The sequence below is a fragment of the Mirounga leonina genome, unplaced genomic scaffold (genome assembly GCF_011800145.1).
Source record: "Mirounga leonina isolate KUSES-001 unplaced genomic scaffold, KU_Mleo_1.0 Mir_125, whole genome shotgun sequence".
Taxonomy (NCBI): Eukaryota; Metazoa; Chordata; class Mammalia; order Carnivora; family Phocidae; genus Mirounga; species Mirounga leonina.
This window is the reverse complement of record NW_023270305.1, coordinates 72106152-72132192: the sequence shown is the minus strand read 5'-3', so window position 1 is coordinate 72132192 and position 26041 is coordinate 72106152. Positions and strand designations below refer to the sequence as shown.

General features: G+C 45.8%; 1 protein-coding gene across 2 annotated transcripts in view; it reads right to left on the bottom strand.

The window, feature by feature from the left end:
• NPAS2 (neuronal PAS domain protein 2) overlaps positions 1 to 26041 on the bottom strand; it is a 151495-nt gene that overhangs the window by 38552 nt on the left and 86902 nt on the right. For both annotated transcript variants that reach the window (XM_035001803.1, XM_035001804.1), the window contains exons 3-7: positions 22984 to 23132; positions 16057 to 16148; positions 11469 to 11558; positions 2988 to 3108; positions 1854 to 1967 (exon numbers count right to left, since the gene is read on the bottom strand). In XM_035001803.1, the coding sequence (XP_034857694.1) occupies positions 1854 to 1967; positions 2988 to 3108; positions 11469 to 11558; positions 16057 to 16148; positions 22984 to 23132 (566 nt within the window). The remainder of the gene's footprint in view (positions 1 to 1853; positions 1968 to 2987; positions 3109 to 11468; positions 11559 to 16056; positions 16149 to 22983; positions 23133 to 26041) is intronic.

Sequence of the window (26041 nt, the reverse complement as noted above, 5' to 3'; positions counted from 1 at the left end):
CTGTTGTCATGGGGACACGTGGGCGCAGCGTCCCGTAATTCCCACAGTCTTGGCACTCCCCGCGGCCAGGGTGCCTTTCCCTTTCTCGCTGGCTGCCACATGGGATACTCTGCTATTCCGGCATCTGGCATGATGGCCATGGCACACATTTTAAGCGAATTCCAAACCCCTGCTTATATTAATTCAAGGATAAAGCTGTCTGGAAGGAGCGCCATCAGCGTGAGGAGTACCCTTAAAATTCCTACGGAATGGCATTCAGTATTACGATAGGGCGGTGTCTCTCTAAGTCCATGACCCCTTTCATCAAAACCCCAAGGTTCTTTTCCAATTGCACAATCCCAGCCCCACCTTCAGATCTCCTGCCCTAGAATCTGCATTTTAACAAGCTGCCTCACCCAGTGAGCCCTACACCAGGACTGGCATCACTCTGAGTGCTAGGCGAGGCGCCTCTTAGGTCAGTTTCTTTAACTCGGTAGCCCGATCAGCTACCATTTACTTGTGTGTGTGGTTCATTAAACATTCATCTCACGAGGTTTAGGAATGCCTTTCAGATGAGTTAGGTTAGGCATGGTCAGGCTTTGGCTCTACCCCGTGTAGCCCAGATCTAGGGCCCCACTTGTGAAAGCTGACCTCCCTTCACTTCCAAACACTCAGGAACACTGAGCCCTGTTTGGGTAGGTTCCCAGAGGGCCCCCAGTTGGCCCTGGAGCCCATCATCCAGTCATAAACCCTGAACACGTTGGCAAGACCAACACGCTTAGCAGCATCTAGTTGGAGCCTCTGAGACAAAGCATGTATATTTATGCAAGCAACATATAGCAGAGGATCGTCTAAGGGTGAAGGGAAGATCCCGGGTAGAGCCTCAGCATTAGGACTTGGGGCCATTATGTTGGTCGGTTCTCATGGAAACTCTGGGACTAATTAGGCGGGGTAACGGACCCCACCGTGGGTCTGGAGTTAAGTACCAGTGACAGAGCCTGCCCCAGTCCGGGCTGCCATCAACTCCCTATTGCCTCATCTTTCCCTTTTTTCCCATCTCTGCGGTCTTATGAAATGTTAGATCATTCAAAGCGATTTGTTTTGTGTTGAGGTTTGAGGCCTGGAGCAAACCAAATGCAAACCTTCCTGTGCTAGGCTTGACCGTGGAGCGGGGGTGGGGGGTAGGGGTGGGGCTTGCACTGCTGAATTTCTGGCATAGGGCCTGCATTCCCATTTTCCCCAAGTCAAAAGTGAAACTGAGGGTGTAATTCGAGTTCAGAGGTGCAACCAGAGTTCGGATCATTAGTTATCTGGGTAATTTCGGAGAGTAAGATTTTACTGCTTTGCTGATCGGCTTGATAATTCATCCAGTGTGGATTGCTGGCTCATCATAAAGTGGCCACTTCCTGTGCCTTAGGGTCAGAGGGAGCAGAAGACCTATGTACCAGACCCATGAAAACATGCTCACGGCAGTAGTGTAAAAAGGAGAATAAAGATGCAGAAACCAAGGTTACCGATCTTTATGTCACCAATGCAGCCCTATTGGGCTGTGTGTAGGCTGAGCCTGTTCTTTATTAACTGTTACGTTTTTTCTCACAGTACAAAACTCTTCCATCAGCCTGAAACTAAGTAAATGGATAAAGTGCATTTCCGTGGGACTTTGTGCCCCGGCATAAACAAGTGTGGGAGTGCGTTCTTCTCGAATGGGAGATAACATTTACGAGCACAAAACGCATCTTGGGAACATGAAAATCTAAATGCAAATATGAAAAGCACATGTTCTCACTCCTCCTCCCTCGATGAGTCTTATACCTCCGTGTGCACGTTTGCATGACAAAAGACACTGTCGCAATTATATGACAATTGAAGCTTACCATTGTTGTAAGAGCGAAAATTTCCTACGAATTTTATGTATTCATAAGTTGGAAATTCCTTTGGGTTCCAGCTGCCTCTGAGGAGATGGCAATAAAACTCTAAATCGCTGTCAGCTGGGTGGTCAAAGGAAAAAGAGAAAAGGAACGTGAATATGACATAGATTCTAGACCAAACAAGTTGTGTCTTTGCATAACTCCCGGGCTTCAGTCTACACACGGCCAGGACATTTCTCTCACTACGACTGACTCTTGGACATGGTTTTATAACCTTTGAAGAACAGGGGTTTCCCCTCATAGCTTATATAGATGTTTTGCATCCCATACTTGGGCCCAATTAGTCTTAATTTGCTCACAGATGTCTGTGGTTGGTTATGTCGGCATTGATTAGTTCCGGCTGTTTTCATATGGTGTATTAAAACAAAGCTGCTCATATAGAGCTGCTCTCTTTAATCTAATCTTTTCACGTTGCTTTGAAGTAAAATCAGATGTACAACAGGACACATTATTCACGGAAAATGAACTAAGGCCTGAATGAGTAAGTACGAGGCACTTGCACGATCTCCCTCAGTGTCTGTGCTTCGTTAACGGACACACGGTTCAGGAGGCACTGAGGCTGGCCTTCCATCCAGGTTGCCAATTTTGAGAAAAACTTTAAAATTCCATAAAAACCGCAAATGTATATAATAAATAACCAGATGACAGCCTCAGGAGAAGAGAATTTGGAGTTTTGACCTAATTATTCATTTTGCAGTTGGTGACTTGGTTATCATATGAATCTAGCATTACGGTATCCTCTAAAATAAGCAGATTGTGCACTGATTTTTGCATTGTTTGGTACCAAAAGACTCTCGTGTTAAAAAAAAAAAAGAGCTTCTTGTATTACATGCAAAACAAATTCTTATTCGTAAGCGCCATGCTTTCAAATTTTCCACAGAGAAGTTAAATGTCATACATATTCCAAACTCCAGTTTTAGCTTTAAATTTAAAATATACCTCTAAGGATCTTGGAAATATTCTGAGTCACAAGGAAAATTGTTCTTAAAATTAGTCCTCCCTTCTTAATTCATTCTAACCTTCTTTCAAAAGTAAAATTCTTATCTTTATATCTTGTAAAACTAGTAAAGTTAAACTTACATTTTAAGTATTCTGGAGAGGGGGAATCTGTCACAAGCATATGGGAAGAAAGCATTTTGTACACTTCTGAATGTTCTTGTTCTGGAAGGAAATTTAACAAATTCTGATCCATGACATCTGACTGAAAAAGAAAATAAAGAACAAAGGTACACACTCAACAAAGATGAAAAACAAAAGCAAAAGCCAAAACTGAACATTGAAGACAATTCAGAACTGGTTTCTGAAATGAAAAGTTCAAGATCCGATTTTCTGTGAAGACGCTTGAATCCATCACTCTGTCATCCTGAATTATAACCTAGAAGGGTTTACCTGCTCCAATGCAAAAGTATTGCCCATGGGCCCAAGAAAGAAGTAAGAGTTAAGTCGGACAAGCATGCAGAGAGTCCTACTCTTCCTGGAGGACCCCACCTGCCGACACTCCTGTGTTCTGGCCAGGGTGGCAGGGGCATCGAGGGACCCCCGGGCAGACCCACTCGCTCATGGGAAGGGCCCCGAAGAACTCATAGGGTTCCTTTTCTGACCATTAGGCCCTCAAACGAACACCTCAAAGTGTCCTCAATCAAAGGAACTGTGCTATTTTTTCTGAGTGATTGGGCACTGAGATACAAACATACAACAGAGAATCTAGATACAGCACTGTCCAAGAGAACCGTCTAAGGTGATGGAAATGGTCTATCATGTGTGCTGTCCCTTGTGAAAGCAACCAGCCACGTGGCTATGAGCACTGAAACGTGGCTGGTATGACTGAAGACTGGTTTTTTAAAATTACATTTATTTTTAATTTTTATTTTTTTAGAGAGAGTGTGCACATGTGCGGTGGGGGGAGGGGCAGAGGGAGCGAGAGAATCCCAAGCAGGCTCCACATCTAGCATGAGGCCCAATGCAGGACTCAATCTCATAACCCTGAGATCATGACCTGGGCCGAAACCAAGAGTTGGACACTCTACCCACTGAGCCACCCAGTGCCCCTGAAGACTGAATTTTTAATTGTATTTAATTTTAATTGTTTTAATTGGTATTTAAAAAGCCACATGTGGCTAGTGGCTCCCATATTCGCTAGTGCAGGTGGAAGCTGACAGAGGAGAGAGAGAGAGAAGATAGGCACGTCTCTTGCTGCCTCAGTCTCCCTTGATAAACTCATCCTTTCCTGTATTTTTAAACACGATCTTATAAACTCTTAAATTTGTATATCTAGGTAACTCTCTATTGTGTGTCCCCTGGGGATCAGAGGTTGACGTGCACCCCCAATGGCATTCTTTTGCACCCATACCTCCTCCTCCTCTGTGCTCAATGTCCCCATGGTATTGCCAACTGATCACTTGCCCATACCAGACACCCTGGTGGCATCCTCAGCTTCTCCCCCTCCCGCCCTCATCTTCACATCCAAACAACGTCCAAGTGCTGAGACACACTCCTCCCTCAAATTCTCTCAGATCCTCTCACCTCCCTTTATTCCCATGGCTTTGACCCCCAGTCTAGAACACCATCATTTCTTATCTGGGGCATGAACTGACCAAACTGGTCTTCCCACATTGACTTTTGTCCCTATCCCACGTATTCTCCACCAGCAGCCAGAAGGAGGCCTGTATCAGATCAGGTCACCACCTTGCTTAAAATGATCTATTGGCAGGGGTGCCTGGCTGGCTTAGTCCATAGTGCTTGTGACTCTTGATCTCAGTGTCGTGAGTTCAAGCCCCATGTTGGGTATAGCCCTGACTTCAAAACAAAACAAAACAAAAACTGTCTGTTGGTGGCCAAATGCTCCCAGAAAGAAGCCTGAAGCTCCCAATTCACTTCTGAGGCTCGTACTACTCCCCACCCTCCAAATTTCCTTTTCTCCAGTTGGCCAGCTTGCTCTTCCTTCTGGGCCTTCCCAGGTTGCACCCCGAGGTGAGGACATCGTGCACCTCTCCGTGTGTTTGGCTAACTCCTGTACCTCCTTCAGGTCCCTGCTTTGAAGGCACTGGCCCTGAGGAAGCACCCATGGATGTCACCCTCACTGTTGGGGCTCTGGCCTCTGAAGCCCCCTGCTCTACTTGTTCTGCGGTCCTGTAAGTGCTGGGGAGGGGCAGGTCCCCCAGATGGGAAGGTGGAGAGAGGCCCAGAGGTCGGGACTGAAAGCTGGCTCTGCACCCCCATCAACCAAAAGATGAGGAAGCTGTGAGGGTGGCGTAAGCTGCTGGTCAATCACTCAATGAATGCTCAGTGTGATCAGGTGTTTCATAACCGTTCAGGAAAGTTCTCAAAGTTCTCTTGTTCGTTCATGTGCTGATGTGTGTCCTCTGCCTGCTTCATCCAATGGGAGTCCCAGGAGAGCAGGGACTCCATCTGCCTTCTTCACCCCTGGGTGCCTGACATTGAATGGTGCTTGGCCTTCGAGAAAAATGCACTGACTAGCTGAAAGAAGTGGCGGGGGGTGGTGCGCAAGCAAGACAACAGGAGTCAAAACAAGGCACCCCGAGAACACTGAGCGTGGTGTACAGAGTTCAGTCATATGGACAGAGAGGTTCCCAGGGAATGATTCCCACAGGGAGGAATCCCTGAGCAGGAGCTGAAGGGCAAGATGGTGTCTGCCGGGCAGCCAGGGTGCTCCAGGCAGGAGGTACGGTGCGCACAAAAGCATCACAGGAGGGAGGAGAGCGGTGGAGGCAGGTGGTGCAAAGGGAAGTGAGGCCAGAGCCAAGAAGGCCACAGAGGAGTGAGTGCCTTGTTCTGTGCGCCTGGGGTGGGGGGGACGGGACCCGCTGAGGGGCCGAGAGGAAGGGACGGCCGGACTGTACTTGTGCTTTCTGGCCTGAAGAGGGAGGGAACACAGGACACCACCAGGCTAGAGAAGGTCAGTCTGAACAGGCTCAGGGAAAGGGGGACGTGATGTGCAGGATAGAGAGTCCAAACAGGTCACGCAACAGAATCCACCCAATGCTGACTGAGGGCCACCGTGTGCCAGCCAGCGCCTTGGGCACTGGGAAGAAACACAGGAAGCAGGGGAGGCTCTCCCCTCTTGCAGCCAGCAGTCCAGGGGCTGTGAGGAAGAGGGACACCACTTGGTGGCCGATGAAGGACAGGAGGTGGAAAAGGAGGGACTCCCAGCTCGATGGTGCCTGGGCTTGATCTCTGTGGGCAAAGACTCTGTGAACCCCTGACTAGCCTGTGCTATCATTTTCTCCTTCGGGCTCTCTCCAAGTTCCTTCTGATGTTCTTGATTTTATTTTAAGCTCATTCCCTTTAATTTTTTAGATGATGACTAATGCTCACAGATGACAGTAGTCTTTCTTCTTAAAGACACTGCAGATACAAGAAAATGATGACTAAGTCACTCCATGGCCTTTTCTTGGAGAGCCCATTGGAAGCCCCCTTGCCCTGATGTGAGTATGACAGAGAGCAGGGTTCCGGGGCTGCCTGACTTAGCTGCTTCTGTGGAACACAGGGCTGTGGGGGCACCTTGGGCTACAGGTTCCTCACAGAATAAAGATGAACCCCGGATGGAGGTTGGTGGGGTGGTGGTGGTAAGGATTGAGTTGACACCCTCAAAGGGCTCAGAGCCATCTCTTGCTATGTATTCACTATTATATTACTATTATGCCATTTCCACATGCCGATAGGCAACACAAACAATGATGGTTTGAAAATTTAAACTCTGGTGCTTACAGGAGAATAAATTCTGTCTGCACTTGAACTATCCCTTGAATGAGCTGAGCTCTGTTTATTAAAATGACAGCAATTACAGAGACAAGGGAGGGCACGTGCCATCCGCATCCATCTTCCCAGCTGAATCACAGTGTTGGGAACATCATTTACCTGTTGGAGACAGAAGGTTCTCTACCCCAGCTTACTGATAGGTCCTTGGCTGCTTCCTCAAGAACCTTTACCAAAACCACTTTCACTACGAACACCTGTCCTAATTCCAAATCGCACATCTCCCGTGTTTCTTCTTGCGCCCCTCGGGAGCCTGGGGATGATCGGGAAGTGCTTCGGGACACAGCAAGGCATTGTCCTCTCTCCCTAGGAACCAGCAGCACCAGTTCGGTGGCACCCAGCCGAGTAAAAGGAGCCCACCCACGGAGCGCACAGAAGCCGGCTGGCTGAGTCGGAAGGGAGCTGGGTGGACCCTCTGTCCTGCAAGGTCCCAAACGGGCCCTGGCAGTTCTGGCTGGAGATGTGTTGGCCACGGTGAGAAGTCTTGGAGAAGGGGCAATCGTGAGATGTCGTGGAGGAGCCTCATGCTGAGAAGAGGCAGGAATGGGCTCCCCGAAGCAGTCAGGGGCTCAGTCTCCCTAAAGGGCCAGGGGGTTGGAGGCACATCCGATAGGCTTTGATGCAGTCTAGACCCAGAATCTAACTGATGGCCCAACGGTAATGCTTTCAGAAGCCAGTACTGGGAGTGACTTTGACCTTAGAGTCGTGAAGAATTAATTAGAATATAAAAGGTACGAACTATAAAGAATCTCTGTTCATGAAAAGAACCTAGAGAGGGAGAGATGAGCCACAAGATGAGAGAACAGATTTGTAACACATAAGCCATGGTGTAAGTCCTAAAATTAAGGTTCAGTGTTAAATGCTGCCTTGTCACCTAGCAAAACTGGGAGGCCCTCAACGGGCCCAACTGAAAGTTCTCCTTCACACTCTGCCCCCGTGGAAAGGTCCCCTAGCTAAACAATGCTCCTTATCGAGGGGGACGGGCACAGTTCCTGCTCATTGCTGGGTAGTGGGTTTAACTCCCTGCCAGCCTGTGGAATTATTCTAATAAACCAGTCTCACCCCTGTGGGGACCGGGGGTGCCCCACCCTCCTGTTACTATGAAGCCTGCTTCTCACAGCCCCTGCTGGTGCGGCCCCGTGTGGCCCCATGTCCTCACCTGCCAGGCTATGAACGCATGAGACCGGTAAACGGCTGTCAAGCTCATCTGTCCAGTGTTGGGTGTTGGGCCTTCAGCCGGACCTGTATCCTTAAGGCAGAGTGAGCAGGAGGCGATTCAGACAGTATCCGACAGAGGACTAGTGTCAAGAACCATGGAAAGAATGCCTCCAAATTACAAGAAACAAACCAGACAGTCCAGTAGGAGAATGGCAAAATACCCGAACAAGCACTGTGTTCACAAAAGAGGAAATCCAAATGGCAAACACGCATATGCAAAGACGCTCAATCGCATTAGTAATCGGGAGAAAGGCAAGTTAAAACTTCACGAGTTATGTTCACGTGCGAGACTGACAAATGCTAAGAAGCCTGACAATCCACGTTCTGTGACATGGGGCGCCTAGGACTCTCGACTCTGCTGGTGGAGGGTAGACTGGTGCAACCATTGTTAACAACCTGGTGTCATCTGGTACACCCGTGAAGGTGCCCGCACTCTCCAATCCGGCCATCCTACACGTAAGTTCTCTACGGCATGCTTGCAAATGTTCATCAGGAAACATATGCAGCATGTTCACCAAAGCACCTTCTAAGAGTTCCAACCAGGAATGGATGCAGAAATGTTAGCACAGGGCGCATGGGTGGCTCAGATGGTTAAGCGTCTGCCTTCGGCTCAGGTCATGATCCCAGGGTCCTGGGATCGAGTCCCGCATTGGGCTCCCTGCTCCTTCGGAGCCTGCTTCTCCCTCTGCCTCTCTCTCTCTCTCTCTCTGTCTCTCATGAATAAATAAATAAAATCTTTAAAAAAAAAAAAAAGAAATGTTAGCACATTCCTCCAATGGAATACTAAGCAGCAACGACATAAACCCGTGACCACCACTACTAACGGTGTGAGATGGATGGATCTCACAAACAACGTGGAGCAAGAGGAGTCCATTTCCTATTTTCCTAAAGTTAGCCAGAAGGGAATACTAAATCATATTGTTGAGTGACAAATCAAAAGTTGGTAGAACTACAAAGAAAACCAAGGAAGCAATGATCTTAAAAGCCAGGAAAATGGTCATCTCTGATTGGGAGGTGGGGGGGTGTGATGGGAAAAAAATACACGGGAGCTTCTATGGTTCCCAAACATAATTCTGTTTCTTCACCTCGGTGACAGCTACCTGTATGTTTGCGCTCACTTTATCATGAATTTAAACACTGAATGTATGTTTTATACATACTTCTGTATGCATGCTTTATAAAAATCAAAAGGCACATTAAAGTAGAAAAAATCGGGGCACTTGGGTGGCTCAGTCGGTTAAGCAGTTGCTCAGGTCATGATCTCAGGGTCCTGGGATCAAGCCCCGCATCGGGCTCCCTGCTTAGCAGGGAGTCTGCTCCTCTTTCTGCCTGCCGATCCCCCTGCTTGTGCTCTGTCTCTCTCTCAAATAAATAAATAAAATCTTTAAAATAAAATAAAATAAAATAAAATAAAATAAAATAAAATAAAATAAACCAAACCTAACTGGTGACCTGGACTCTTTCAACCTGTGGCCAGCTCTGCGCTGCATGCAGCCACACCTACCATAGCCCACCTAGACAGAGCGAGCCCCCAGCTCAGCCCCCACCCAGAGCCATCTCTGACCAGATGCCTGGGATCAGGCGGGTCCTTCCAGCAGGTGAGGGGCAGGCCGGGGAAGGAAGGGCAGAGCAATGTCTCCTGGGAGGTGTTTCATGGACTTGCTGCTGTGTTGCGTGGTAACGTAAGCCAGGGGCTCTGTCTTTCCTTTTCTGCGACCTCCTCTCCCTGCTGTGACCCTTGCCATGGGAACTTGGCCCTTTATTCTACTTTCATCTTGCACTGCTTGCTGGAGCTTTCACTGGGAGAACCAGCATTCCACGGAAGTAGTTTTTGGTCTATAGATTTCTCCACATTTATAAGCACTTTTGCCTTAGATGATTTTCCTTTGGGGAGGTGGTGTTGTCCGTGCCCATATTTCTCCCTTTGGAGGCACCTCCCACTCCTGCCGAGCTGTTTGGATGGCTCCCGAGGTAGCAGCCCCATTTATGAACTCAGCCCCTCACTCAATGAATACTTAGGCACGTCGGGTCTGTGCTCAAGCCTGGAGACAGGAAATCTGCCGTATGGACCGGTAGCATGGTCCAGCCCACTAAGCAAACATCGCAATCATTAACAAATCAAAACAGCAACAGTGCAGGGGGTGGGCCGAAACACAAAGGTTAGACAAACAATGGGGTAATGCAAAGGCATCTGCCTAGCAAGGTAAAAACTGCTTTTTTGGGCTATACCGCACAGTGACCAGCAAAGGAAGAATGTGGACAGTGGCCCTGATCTGCATCATTTGCAGAAACGAAGTGATGGGGAGTAGCTTCTGAGGAAAAGGGTAGCCCAGGAAAATATGGAATCTTGGGCCAGTAGCAAAGCTGGGCTCATCACCCCAAGGAAGGCGAGCTGCTCACGGAACAAGGCTGCGCTCTCCCCCAGCACGTGCAGCTAAGGAGAGGGGGCCATGGTCCTCTGGTGTCTTCCTGGCCCAGGATTTCCTTTGTACAGGAACCAAGGGAAGTTGTGCTGGGAGTGGGGAGCGGTGGGGTTAAGTGGTTTGATAGGGCTTGTGGGGAGGAGAGAGAAGAGAGGAGGCTTTATCCCCATCAGGATGCTGCTGGTAGAACTGTCATTCAAAGTCACAGTCTGTAGGAATAAATAACGTGTGGCAGGAAATGGAAGGCTGGCCAAATGCCTTTGAGGGATCTCCAGAGGTGGACCGTCCACCAGCCAGGTGCTGCTTGGTGAGCCAGGTCCTTCTGACTGGGGGTTACCAGGTGCCAGGCAGGCTAAGGCAGAGAGGAGGAGGAGAGGGAGGGAGGAGGAGAGGCAGAGAGGGAAGAAGGTAGGGAAGGAGGGAGGAAGAAGGGGAGAAAGGAGCATCTAGGAGGGCCTTTGTCAAGCAGCACCCAGCCCGTCTCTGAGCCTCCATCTGGAGTCCCTGGGACAGCAGAGCTTGTCGTCCTGCCCACACCCTCCCCATTCCCCAAGGCCTCCCTGGTCCAAACAAACACATCTTCCCAGAATATTTCAACTCTCCCCCCACCGCCCCCATCACCCCTGTCACAGATCCTTTATTACCATTAAGTGTCACCACCTACTTGCAATCTCAGACATGTCCCCAAACCACGTCCCATCTCAAGCCATCTGCTGCGCATTCCTCCACCAGCTCTCAGTTCACCTGGGAGGTCGGCTTTTCCCTTCGTAGGATATACATCAGCCTCTGTCCAGGCTCTAAGATCTGCTAACTGTGCTAGGCCTCTGTCGTCAGCTCAGCTCCTGTGTGGTTTCTGGGGCACAGAAGGGTAAGGACCTGCACCCACATCCCCCTGCCAGGTTTTGCCATGTCGAGATCTGGGTGCCTTGTTTGTTCTAGAACAGCATATTCCTGCACCTGCCCTTCCTCTAGAAGACCCTCCCCCCCCCCCAGGACTCTGGCCTCAGCCTTGTTGAGGACACTCCTTAACCCTTCTTACACACAGACCCCCTCAGACCTACATCACCCCCGATCTGAGATCTGAATGGTTCTCAAGGGAAGACGATAATGTGGACTGGCAAAGGCCAGCAGAGCAGAAACTTACTGGTAAGTGCCCAAGGAGAGGTGTGATACTGTCAGAAACATACAGGATGCTGCCGTCCGTTGTCACTGCAATAATGAAGCCGTCCAGTGCCTGCAGAGAACCCAACAGTGGAAGGCTCCTTAGTGGCGCTTTTATGGAGGAGGATGTCACTGAAGCAAAGGATCCCCTATTATGACACTGAATTTACTTTGCAATTCTTAGAATATTTCCACAAATAACCTCACTGCACTTTTCAGCCTAGCACACAGGATGGTTTTGTATGCAGAATTTGTCTAGCCCAGGCAAACGGCTTGCTAAAGCACTAAAGGGCTCCCTGGAAAATCTGATCTCTTGGTATCCTAAAACTCAATTTAGCCATGGGAATTACCTAAGTAGTTTTAATGGTAAGCATCCCGTTGGGCTGGACCAGAAACATCACAGTTACCATTAAAAAGATGATATTTTATGGTTCCCATCCCCTGATCCCCAATATCGCTTTGAGTTCAGTGGTAAACATGGACCAGAAGGTATCGGACGGACCTAACAGGTGCATTAACAACTGTCGGTCAGGGTCGGCCTCTGCCCACATTCATTGCCACAGGAGGAGTGCCTCCCGAAGCAACTGTTTGTCAAGAACATTCGCTTTACTTGCTAAGTGTCTACTGTATGTGAGGCATGCTGCTCTAGGTGCTTCTGATAGAAAAGAAAGGATGCAGGCTGTTAATGTTTCCTCACACTTCTGCTGTTTTGTTTTTAGATTCCTTATTGGATGCTCACGATGCTTTCATAAGACACATCTGAAAGTTGATTTCTAAAATTCAGGCTGTGTAATTCAGCACTGAATGGGGTCATCCTGGCAACGGGATATACGGGTGCCCCGAATAGAAGGAAAAGACTAAGACAAGCCCATCTCATTGGAAAATGAGTCTCTGAGGGAGTAATATGCTCAGGTGGACCGTTACTGTAAACCTATCACTTTGTACCGACTGCATCTTTGAAATAGCATCTTCCTCGAATGTGAGAATTTTTCCTCTTTAAAGGAAAAAAAAAAAAAGCCACACTGAAATATGTGCTTAGAAAGTTCTGGAAACATTTTGTATGCACTCGGCTAGTTCCTCCCAGGGTGTTACTGGAAGTCTGCACGGTCAAAGGGGCATTAATTTGTTCAGTTAGGAGGGTGCAGCTAGGTGCACTGCAACAGGAGCCGGAAACGGTCCACTAACTGGGCATGGAGGGCACCGTGCCAGGATGGGAGAGAGCTCTCTTCACCAGGAAAATGAACACTAGGGTCATTTATTATTTTATCTTACATATTGCAGGATTTAAGACTGAAAAATAGATTAAAGCATGTTTCTTTTTTTTTTTTTTAAAGATTTTTTTTTACAGATTTTTATTTTTTATTTATTTGAGAGAGAGAGAATGAGAGACAGAGCACAGGAGAGTGGGGAGGGTCAGAGGGAGAAGCAGACTCCCCGCCGAGCAGGGAGCCCAATGCGGGACTCGATCCCGGGACTCCAGGATCATGACCTGAGCCGAAGGCAGTCGCTTAACCAACTGAGCCACCCAGGCGCCCTTAAAGCATGTTTCTTAAGAGGACCTCATCCTTTTGGGTTACATCAGTGGTTTTCAACTGGGGGCACTTTTGCCCCCTCTCCCCTCACCCCTGTTGGGAGACATCTAGCGATGACAGCACACATTTTTGGTGGTCACTACTGGGGTGGGTGCTGTTGGCATCTAGTGGGTAGAGGCCAAAGATGCTCTGAAACACCCTACAATGCACAGGACACCCCCATAACAAAGAAGGTGTCAATAGGGCCGAGGATGAGAAATCCCAAATAAGATTTATGGGCCATGGTGAACCCAGAGGTATATCCTGGTACCTTTTGTTTCTTTTCCTAATGGTTTTTTCAGTTCTATTTGCGGCACTCCTAGAGATGAGCTTTAAGAGGTGGGAGCTGTTGAGGAGGTGAGTGGGACCTTTTTGGAAAAAGCAGGGCAGCATACTGGGAAAAGAGAAGCAGTCCAAACGATCTTCTTGCGCAGTGAGCCCAAGCCCCTCTTGGATTTCTAAAGCATGTGGGTGTTAAAAAGCTGAAGGTATTTATAGATGGGAGATAACTTTCATCAGCTTATTGGCGTCTTCCATTAAATGCACAAGAGGTGTGCTGAGTCCCTGCTTGGAGTGCACTTGCCGGGCTTTAGAGGGTCCCATCAGCCTGATCTGAGGGACTCAGCAGACTGACTGCAAAGTCGCAAAGTAAAGGTGACTGTGACGGCAGCTTTAGGGATGCCAAAATACCACAACGGCCCCAATTTTATACTTGCCACACACCAGAGGAAACGAAAACACCCCTTTCTGCCAATTCCTGATTCTGATTCTTCCTGTGTTCCTGGGGACAACCTCTGGGCTAAGAGAAAAGACGCTGAATACAATTCAGAAGAAATGCTACAAACTCACTAGGGACCAGTCAGCAAGAGCTGCTGCCCCTTCGTCCGAGTCATCGTGTTCAGGTGCTTGTAGTCAGCATCTACGTCCGCTTACACGGTACCCGCCTGGGGGGTCTGCAGCCAAGGCACTTTTGTTCTTTCAAACCCCATGACTGTGCACAGCCTCCCGGAGTCTGGGCTGGGGCCTTTCTGAGAGGAGAGGGGAGGAGTTGGGACTCACATCAAGAGGGCACAGCACCCTGGCGCCTGATGGGTTCTGTCCGGATTTAAAACGGAACCTCATCGTTACCAAGACATGGCATCTGAATTCCCCACAGTCCCTGAAATGGCTCTGGAAAAGGAGAGGCTGTGTGGCTGGAAAGGGACACACACGAGTAAGAAGATGCCTAGTGGCAAATGGTGACAACCTCATCCTCTGGCCCAGGCCATCTGGGAGAAGATACTGCAAGTGCGGTTACTCATGGCCAGGTCTGTGTCTCCTGAAGGGCAACAGGTTGGAACAGAAGCTTAGAACAGTCAGAGATAAATCAGAAACACTAGTGGGTGGGTTTCCCAGGCTCCTCAAAGCTGCAATTTGCCCAGAAGACCTGCTTGTTGCACAGGATTAACTTCAGGCTTAATTCACTCATTGGGCACGATTCCTTCAGATTCGCTTCAAGGAGTCTATACTGGGAGCTGGGGAACGTGCAGAAAGAATATACATACAAATCTAAAATCTTCTTTTTCTAGAAATTCCAGTCTCCCAAATCTCAGTCCTGCCTTTCAGCCCAAATATGTATCCATTTTTAACTTTCTAAAAGTCTTGTTTCCTCAGACACTTTTGATATCTTGAAACTCAGTGGGGGGGAAAAAAAGAAAGATGTGCTACAGGCTCTTAAAAAGAGGCTGGGTGCTATAGGGTTATGCGTTTTAACTACTGTCCCTAAGAATTAAAAGATAAAACGGTTTATGTAAAGTAGCATAATGATGCATTAATTCAACATTATATTTCACAAGCTGGTCTAAATTTAACATACTTAAAATGCATTGCTTCTGGAGAAAGTTCTGTATTTTCTTTAAATATAGTTCACATGTAGATTTAAGTATCTTTCATTTTATGCAAATGTTCATTAATGCGCTTATATTTCATAATATTTGGACATCTTCATTCTGGCATTTTCTTACTCCAGTACTTTCTGTTTTCTGCATAGTTAATCTATGTAAATTAAAGTTTACATCAGTCTTATACACGCACCTAAGATGAGATATAGAAAGAAGCCACTCTCCAAAAACCCTGCCAGGAACCACTGACATGTAGCCAGCGTCTAACTTCCTTTCGCTGAACTCATTTGTCTCGGTTTCCTCTTCTAAGTCAAGGGCCCAGGCATGCCACGTCTGGAGCCTTCTCTCCCTCCACTGTCATGTCCATACACTCCCAGCCTAATCCCCAGTTGAGATGTCAGAGCACCCCGCCGCATGTTTTTGTAGAGACTCATCCTCATCTGTACAGATGGGTTTCACCCAAATGTAAACACAGGACACTGAAGAAGGCCACTGGCCCAGCTCGGCCAGATTTCCACAAATTTAGCCCTGAAGATGGGTGTGGGCACTTAACTTTCTAGAGGAAGAAGTGTGAGCATCTTTCCCAGCCCAGAAATGGCATGTGCTGGGTGGGGAGGCACAGGGTCACTTACGGGAGACACCCACATGCTATGTTGATGTAATATGAGCTCAAGTTAAAAGCCTAACTTTAAAAGAAGACTTTTGTTTTCAAAATGTGTTCTACCGAGGGAAACATATAATCATATAATCACTGCATTCTAAAGAGGAGACTCTGAGCCACAAAACAGTGCAGAGATGTACATTTCCCTTCCCTCCTTCCCCTCCCTCTACCTACCTGCACCCTTGTCCCTCCCCGGGTCCCCCACTGGGTGTCCTCTAGTTGGGAGACCATGAGCGGGCTCGCCCTGCACACACTCACATCCAGTTTGGGGATTCTTGCTTATACTGCCAAACTAGCCAAAAAATAAGCAAGAGCACGCAGGGATTCAAGGGGTGTCTGTTTCAAGACCTCTTTCCAGGGTCAAGAACAGTTGTTTACTTTGGGCACCGGGTCTTATCTGGAACAAGCAGCTACATTTTGATTTGCAACGAATTAAGCTAATTTGAAAGTGCATTTCACCTCCAACATCAGCTGGGTGAATTCTTCATTACTGAGGAATGAAGGCTTCCAGTCCTGCTGAATATCACAGATTTCCGTTTGCGCTGAGACTTCTAAAAAAAAAAACAAAACCCATAAATAAACGGTTATAGTCAAAGGCACCTTGGAATTAGAATTAACAAATGAAGCACACTTATTTCTATGTAATTTTGTGTAAACGTCTGTGTTGTTTAAATTAAAGAAGCCCAGATAAGGAAATAGGTTACCCTGATGTCCAAGGACTAGGAACTTTGGATGTAATGGGCTTAAAGGCGTCTCTGGATGTTTTCACACCCTTTTAATGAGGCTTCAGGAGAAGAGTCCTCCGCCCTCTGTGTGGCCAGAGCGCCTGCCAGTAGCAGGAGCACAATGCCCTTGAATTTCGGCATGAAAAGCAGTTGGGAGTTAGGCAGTCGCCACCTATCAAGGCAATGGGAACAAAGACCGGGACGGTGGGACACAGCCCTAAGTTGCCTCTTCATGGTCAAGGCAAAGCAGAACACTTTAGAAATCTGTGGGATTTTCAAAAATTCCAGACACACCTTAGGCTTGTAGTAAATAACCTCCTGTGTCTAGGCAGAATGTCATGTATCTTTCAGCATTTCCAGGTACTGAAGTACAACGCGTCAGACAAATACATGTTACTTAGTTGCTTTTAAAGCCAGAATTTATTCTTCTCAAACCTTTTCTGGATTGATCTATAGTTTGCTTGTTTCTGTTCTACCTTGTACTGAAGATGTTATTCATGTTTGTAAATTCAATAGTCATTGGAATACACACGACTCCTTAAATACTCGAGTTCTTTTGCATTTTTGAAAGTGGATTTTGTTTTATTACTAAAATGTCTCTGATAAGATTATTACAGATAGCTCAAATGCTGTATCAGATATATTTGTTTTTCCTTCAGCTGATCCTCCATCTTTTTTTTTTAAGATTTTATTTATTTATTTGATAGAAAGAGAGAGAGTACAAGTAGGCAGAGCAGCAGACAGAGGGAGAGGCAGAGGGAGAAGCAGGCTCCCCGCTGAGCAGGGAGCCCGATGCGGGACTCGATCCCAGGACCCTGGGACCATGACCTGAGCCGAAGGCAGACGCTTAACCGACTGAGCCACCCAGGCGCCCTTGATCCTTCATCTTAACCAACATTTTGCCCCACCTTATGTAGTAAGAGGTTTCTTTAGGGATTATTTTCGTGGTGCTACTGGGATGGTTTCTTCCTCCAAGATTTTGGAAAGAACAAGCTGTTGCTGCCCCGGTGGCCAGAGGCTGCACAACGTGAAATGCATCCTGGGAAGCCGAGGCAGGGTGCTACACGTAGTCCCAGACCAGTGTTCATTCTGGGGTGGGTGCCAGCCGAGGCAAGGAAGAAAGGGTGAAACTCTCATGTCCTCAAATGGTTGCCACAGTTTGGCCACTTAGAAAAGAGATCTACCCAGGCCATCTGAATAAATTAATGCCATAAGTGTTCTCCCTTGTTCCCCAACACATAAACTCATCTGTAATGTTCTTTTGACCGTTAGGATCAAGCTGTAGATTAACTGTCCAGGAGAAGAGTCTTCTCAGCAGCCCAAAGTTGATTTAGATAGTGGTCCATTCAACTTAATGGTAAAGGAAAATGAAAGGCCCATTTCTCTTCTGTTAAGTAAATTTTAGATCATTTAGTATGACTTAGATTCATTCTAAACACCAGCCTAATAATACTGAGAGCAGCCATTTCTTTCACTTTGTATTTCAACAATTTGATTGCAGTCCTTGGAAATTAAGGCTCACTTCACAGCATATTAAATAAATAAATTATATATGTTAGGTAAAATGTCTTAAGCCAGGTAAAAAAATGTTAAACTGGGAAATGAAGTTTAGTGTTATAATCATGTCTCCACTGGCATTTGATGTGACCAATATCATAAGCTACAGGTGACAGGGCAGGGTCAGCAAAGAGGTGTGGTGACAGCAGTTTCTAAATAGCAAGGGAAGCAAAACCACCTGAAATCATTTCTTTTTTGAAGAAAAACATTACAATTAACAGCTGAACCCCAAAATTCTAGTGTAGTGTAAATTGCAGTTGTGCCCTAGAGTGCTCACCTCCCAATTGTTCCTGGTAGGTGTGAACAAGGAGCAGTATGTCTCTGGGTTACGTGTGGTCAAAGAAAAGTCTGGGAAATAGGGCAGAAAGTCTCTACTAAGTTGGGTTAATATTATCCTGTCCACCAGAGACATTTCTCTTTGTGTTGCAGCTTCTCCCCATGCCCCTAGTCCCTATCCACTAAGGCAGACAAATTGAAGGGGCATGAAAGAGGAATATGATTTGATGTTGGATGAAATCAGCTTGAGATTCACACAAGAAAAGGAAAGCATGCAGGTCAGCCTGGTCCTGTAGAAGTAACATTTAGATGGATGTGGATAAAGACATGCAATACACTTTGCTGTTTACATAATTTAGTGATTTATCTCTTATAACAGACACAGATGACACAAAATTTAACTACAAAGAAACATGGTCAGGTTCTCATTTTGATTTGGATTCCTTCAAAAAGAATATGTATCCATTCCAGGATCCAGATTTGCCTTCCAAGCTGAGAAAAAGGGGATGCTTGAACAATTATTGAGGAAAAAGTCATTATAAAGAATGATAATGACTACCTAGACTTAATCATCTTTTCTGACTTATCCTGTGGTCTTCCTGTATCATGAAGGCAGAAAGCATGTCTAAACCCACTGTTCTTAACCCTGGCTGCACACTGGAATCACCCCGCAAGTTCTAAAATACAGATGCTGGGCCTCACCCAGTAGTGTGCTGGTAAAAGGCTTTCCCTCCCTAAAGAAAAAAGAAAGAAAGGAAAGAAAGGAAAGAAAGGAAAGAAAGGAAAGAAAGGAAAGAAAGAAAGAAAGAAAAAAAAAAGAAAATGGAAAAAAAAAAAAAAGCCCTGATTTATAGTGCTTTCCCATTTCTGTGGTGTAAATACTCACACAGTGGCTAATTTTAAGCTGTCAACTGGCTTGCAAAACTCCTGAAAATTTAACAATCATCTTTTGCAAGTCAGGATGAGCCAGCTCCAGCTCACCACTGGGGTTCCACCCCTAGATATTCTGATTTATTGGTCCCTGAGGTGTGACCCAGTTATATGTATTTTTAAAACTCCCCAGGTGATTCTAATGGGTGGTCAAGGTTGAGAACCAGTAGGCTAAATGGCTACACTGATGGGCAGCTACAGCACAGTTATGATACAAATATCCCTAAGAGTTCCATAAATTATGCCTTGTGGAAAAACAGCATGGTGTAGTATTAAAAACTTGGGATCTGGAGGCAGACTGCGCTGTATAGATTCTCCCTGGCTGTCTGACTTGGGTGAGTGGCCTAACATCTCTGTGCCTTGGTTGTCTCATCTGTGAAATAATATTAACTCAGGGGAGCTGATGTGAAGCTCACATGTGTTCCTATACAAGAGTCCTTAGAACAATGCCTGCCTGACCCATGGGGAGCCCTGAATAAATGCTGACCATGTTGTTCTCTGCCCTATTGTGGATGCTTGTGGAGTTCATGTCCATTTGGATTATAACTGAAGTTATTGTTTGTTTTTATTTTTTGATTTAATCCAAATTTTGGCCCACTGCGGTATCTCTCCATAAAATCTACCATGAATTTTCTGCTTTCTTTGGAATATAAAATCACAAAGGATGAATGAGATCCGCAGGTGATCAGGGTTGCATTTAAGAGGGCTGGGCAAAGTAGGCCTTAGTCTTATAAAAAAGGTGAGATGGAGATGGGCACTCCTGGTGTTAGGAGGCTGCGTTTCTGCTGACTGATTCTTTCCAGGTCCCAATTTGACAATTCTGTAATTCTGCAGCAGACAGAGCCCAGCATAAATGTCACACTGATGAACTTGATCCCAGCTGTCCTATTTAACAGCTGTCCTGCTTCTCAGTGGCACTGACCTAGTTTGAGTAATTTGTGCAAAATATCTTGGTAATCGCACCAACCTGCTATTTCACTTAGCCAAATCATTATTTAGGAAACATAACCATTCTGATTAAATTATTGGGGCAATCGAATACTGCTGCAACACTTTATTCCAATCCTGCTTGATTGTTCTTCCCTGACTTTTAACAAAAGCAATTAACATATTCTTTACACTCCCCTGGGCAGCTTTGGAAGAAAAAGAAGGAGGATATATCATTACTGTCATCTTTTTAATAGGTATATACAATTATTAAAGAAATAATAAAAGAATAGCAAGTATAATGAAACTTTCTAATGTCCTAGCTGTGCCCTCTTCCATGAAATCATCTTGTCTAGGAAAACATTCAGTGAAAGAGAAGTATCACGGTGAGCACAGAAGAATCGTAATTATCTCCTCAATAACCTGACATTTCTGACTTTATTATGTTTGGTGTCATGGTGAAGAAAAAAAAAAAAGAATTCTGCTCTTCTTGCTTGTTAATATCTACTGAACCCTCTTAACTCTTCTCCAGTTTTTTTTGTACCATCCATAGGTGAGTAGCGGGGCAGGGTGGTCAGTGCTAAGAGGTAAAAGGGTTTAAAGGAAAAAGGTAAAAGAGAAAGACGTAAGTCTTTCTTATGTTTCTTAAGTTTGAGAAAGACATAAGGTCAAGGATAGATTCAAGTGGTAACTTCATATAATGGAATACTATATACCAATGAAAATGAACAAGCCAGAACACTGGAAAAACACAGATTAACCTCATAAACATCATGTTTATAATCTATGATTCCATCTGAATAAGTCCCAATAGCCCGACTCTAGTATTAGAAGTCAAAACAGAGATTACTTTCTGGGGAGAGCAGAGGTAATAGGAAGGAAGGGGCATCTATTGGGGAAGCTGGTATTTATTGACCTGTGTGTTGGTTTCCTAGCTGTGTTTACTAATATATAGTGTGATAAGTAACTCAACTGTACAGTTATTATTTGTGTATTTTCTGTAAGTCTTAAAACGTTTTTAAAAAAGAAAGGAATGTTGGAATAACCGGATATACACATGCAAAAGGATGAATTTCAACTCCCTATCTGACTCCATATACAAAAAATAACTCAAAATGGATCATATACCTAAATGCTAACCCTGTAGATTATATGCATGATGTTTAATCTATGGCTTAAAACTATAAAACTCTTAGAAGAAAACATAGGTGATGTAAATGTTCATATCCTTAGATTAGACCATAGTTTCTTAGATAAGATACCTAAGACACACACAACCGACAACAAAAAAAAGATAATTGGACTTCAAACTTGGAAACTTTTGTGTGTCAAAAGACATCAGTAAAACAGTGAAACGCAACCCATAGAATGAGGGGAAATATTTGCAAATTATATATCTGATGAGGGTCTAGTATCCAGAATATATGAACAACGCTTACAACTCAACAACAAAAAGATAGATAATCCAATTAAACAATGGATAAAGGATTTGAATAGACATTTCTCTAAAGAAGATATACAAATGGCCAATAAGTTCATGAAAAGCTGAACACTATTAATCTTTAGGGAAATGCAAATCAAAACCATAATGAGATAATTGCTTCATACTCCCTAGGAAGGCTATAATAAACACCACACACACACACACACACACACACACACACACACACAACCAGACAATAACAACTGTTGGTGGGGATGTGGAGAAATTGAAACCCTCATACACTGTTGCTGGGAGTATAAAATTGTGGCTGGGTGGCTCAGTCGGTTAAGCATCTGCCTTCGGCTCAGGTCATGATCCCAGGGGTCCTGGGATCGAGTCCCGCATCCAGCTCCCTGCTCAGCGGGGAGCCTGCTTCTCCCTCTGCCTGCCTCTCCCCTTGTTTGTGCTCTCCTCTCAGACAAATAAATAAAATCTTTTTTAAAAAATAAAATTGTCCAGCTGCTGCAGAAACCAGTTTGGCAGTTCCTCAAAAAGTTGAACTTGAATTACCACTGGACCCAGCAATTCTAATCCTAGATATATATCCAAGAGAACTGAAAATATATAACCACGCAAAGAACTGTACATGAAGCATTATTCATAATGCCTGAAGAGTGGAAACAATGCAAAAGCCATCAACTGATATATGGTTAAGCAAAACATGGTATATCCATACCATAGATATTATTGGCCATAATGTGGAGTGAAACACAAGTACTTGTTAAAATATGGATGCTAAGTGAAAGAAGCCAGAAACCAAAGACCACATATTGGATGGTTCCAGTTGTATGAAATGCCTAGAATAGGCAAATCTAGAGGGACAGAAAATAGTTGAGGGGTTGTCAGGATTTGGAGGGAGGGGAAATAGGGAGTGACCGCTTTATGGGATGATAAAATTAGTGTTAACAGTGGCACAACCTCTTGGATATACTAAAATCGCTGAATTAAAAACTTTAGAATGGTGAATTTTATGGCACTTGAATTATATCTCAATAAAAAAATGGATGTGACAGTAAGTAAGTTACTGATTTTCAATTTATTTTTTCCATGGTGTAGCTCAGAAAGCTAAAGAGTTCAGGGGCCATGGCAGAGGTGGTTGGACAAACCAGGCCACTTTGCTCCAGTGGAAAATGAATTCTTGGGCATTGCGTCTCTTCAGAGCTGAATGAAAAATGCTTGCTGCAGATATTTTTAATCAAGACACTCCCACTGTTAATGCCACTCCACTTAGGCTGGATTCTACCTGTGAGGCTGCTCTGGATTCTCTCCTCTGGCTAATAAAGCAATTTGGGAGGTGAGTGTCCTTTCCCAAACCTGCTGGAGGTGGGATATTAAAGAGGGTGGAGTGCCTTTGCAAGAGGAAACCTGTGACTGATGAGATCGGGCTTTGCTGGAGAGAGAGAACCAAGCAGAAGACCAGCTTGATGAAGTCATCGCCACATGAGAGGACAGGAATGGAATAAAAATGGAGAGAAACGTAACCTTTACCATTGTGTTTCTGCAAAAATCCAATGACCTTTTCCAGCACAGTTGTTTTGTCCATTTTCCGCGTGTTGCCAGGGAGCATGGAGCTAAGCTCTTTGATGAGAACATTGAACTGGTCCCGACGCTTCTTCTCAGATTTGTTTCGAGAAGCTCTGTAAACACAGAACACACCGGTTACTAGAACATTCCACTGCATAAAGGCTTTATTATGAAATGGAAGTCTTTTCCATCAGAGTGTGTTCTGTTGTGATCATCTTATCAGAACTCTTTCAGGGAAAATAACATTCGCCACATTTCAGAGTTGGATAATGGGGACAGAAAAATGTTTTGCCAGACTTCTGGCCACAAAGACAGACAGTGTTAATAAGTAAGTTCTGACTCAGATGCAAAATCTTATAGATTAGCTCCGTTGCCGGATGCTGTTCAGTCTGACTTCATGGAGCTTTAAACTTCAGAGAGCAAATGACATGCTGTGTACATGGGGGCAGCCCACAGGGTTTTGCTCTGAGAGCCCTTCCTTAGGCTCTAACCATGTCCCCTCCACCCCGGAGCACCCAGTCCTAGGCATCAGGTTACTAGGGGAAACCAGGTACCCTGAGAGTCGGGCAGAGAGCCATGCCGCACAGGGCGTATGTCCTGGCCCCTGCCCCAGAGCTCATCATCCTGTGTGGAGATGAGGCACAGACACACCCCACACAAAAATGTCTGCAAGCCGTGCTCGACCTGGGGCCAACGTACGACAGAGAACATGGATGGCTGTCAAGCTGCTAAGAGCGGATGAACCCTTTTAGAGATGACTTAGAGGAGCCTTAAATGCATAATACTAAGCGGAAGAAGCCAATCGGAAAAGGCTACCTGCTGCATGATTCCAGCGATATGACATTCTGGAAAAGACAAAACTATGGAGACAGTGAAAAGATCATGGCTGCCAGGGACTGAGGTGGGGACGGATGAATAGATTTTTAGGGCAGTGAAACTCCTCGGTATGATATTATAATGGTGGATCCACATCATTTTACATTTGTCCAAACTCAAAGAATGTATAATACCAAGAGTGAGTGCTAATGTAACCTATGGACTCTGGGGGATAATGATGTGTCAAGGTAGGTATATCCATTGTATCCACTGGTGGATGTTGGTAACAGGGAGGGTGTCCATACACAGGGACAGGGGATGTATGGGAACTCTCTGTACCTTCTGCTCTGTTTTTCTGTGAACCTACAACTACTAAAAAAAAAAAACCAGTCTATTTAAAAAATGACACACTACACAGCGCATCTACACAGAGATCAAAGTAGAGCTGCTTGGCTTGAGAGGAGGGGACCTCTGAGGAAGCCTGGGATCCTCAGGAACCAGAACCGGAAAGCACGGCTATAATGGCTGTTCTAGAAATAGCCAGACAAGGAGCACGTGTCACAGTTAGCCTGCCCTCACCCCGAGGAGGTCTGGGAAGGAGCAACACTCCAGAGGTCTTGACCTTTAATGACACACCACAGACCCAGGGGCTGGCTCTCCGCCCCACGGGACCAGCCCCCCATCAACAGTCACCTTGGCCAAAGGGGATCGAGAGCTGACCCACCTTCCTCATTTCACCCAGGATGCACTTGTTCCACAGTCAGCTCACTGAGAGAATAGGAGCGACAGCTGCGGGGCCCATCAAACGTGGTCTACCTGCTGCTCCAGGTACCCTGGGGCCTGGCATCAAGGTGCCCAGGGCAGCCGATCACTTACCAGGAGGCTACTGGCCAATGTGCAGTCAAGACAGGGTGCTGGTGGCTTGTGACAACTCAGCAAATTCCCATCAGAGGGCTTCAGCTCCCTTGGGGTAGGTATCCATATCTACAGGTATCAGCATCAATAAAGATTCTGCTTCCCCAAAGAGCCCCGGCAAACACGGGGACACAAGGCAAATATCCTCTTCTTAGATGTCACGGTGGCCATAACCACTCTGCTTGCCTCTGCTAAGGACACACGATCTGCCTTTATTTCAACACACCTGTTGACAAGCCATCCTTTGCTGATTATATCTCAGTTTGGGTTCCTTCCTGATAATACCCGAGGCAATTCTTACCTCAAAGCTTACCTCAAGTGTGTGATCACTACCCATACATAAGGGTCTCCGTATCCTGACTTTTCCCTCATTCCTAACCTTTCTGGATTTGGGGAGGACCTGACACCCTTAAGGGGTTTCTACAAAGGCCTCATTCCTAGCCAAGTAACCACCCTCATATATGTGTTCTCAGACTTATAGACTGAACGCAGGTGTCCAAGGAAGATGCTAAGGTGCCTTTTGCGAGTCTAGGGTAAAAAGCATAATGTTCAAACACATAGGAGAGAAGAAAGGAACCTTTTAACTTTCTGAGTGACTGTCTATGCATTATAAATAATTTTTTGGCCTAGATTTTAAAGAGTGACATGCAGCCTCCTTAGCCAAAAAAAGCTCTGTTCCTGTCCTAGTTTGCCCATTATAAATTATTTGTGAGCCAATAACACCCAGCTCATTATTAGTCTGTTCTCTTCTTCAATGGGTGTAATGAAAACCAACATGGCCTGGCAGAGAATACGATGAAGGCTTATATCATTAGTGACAGAAACACAAACTTGTTTCTGTCAGTCTCCGCCTGGGACACACTATGGTGCCCACTGGAAATCGGTCATTGTCAGCTGGATCTGCAGCTCTGAGGCAAGAGAAAGAAAATGAGCCTCGAATGACCTTATTTCCAACAAGGAGGTCATCTTGGCAGGCCCCGAGACACCACACACAAGGCACCGGGACAACCAGCTGAAAGGCACTTACTTCATCAGCCTCTGGGTTTGATTTTTCTTTTACGTCATTATTTACATTCAATAAAATTCATCCATTTTAAGCGTACAGTTTGATGAATTTTGGTAATTGTGTAACCACCACCCAAACCCAGAGTCGAAATAGTTCCCTCGTCCTGAAAGGTGTTCTCCTGTGTCTTGGGGGTGGAGCTTCCCTCGATGACAGCCACAGGAAACCACTGATTTGCTGTCACTTTAGTTTTGCCATTTTTAGAATTTCATATAAATAGAATCAGAC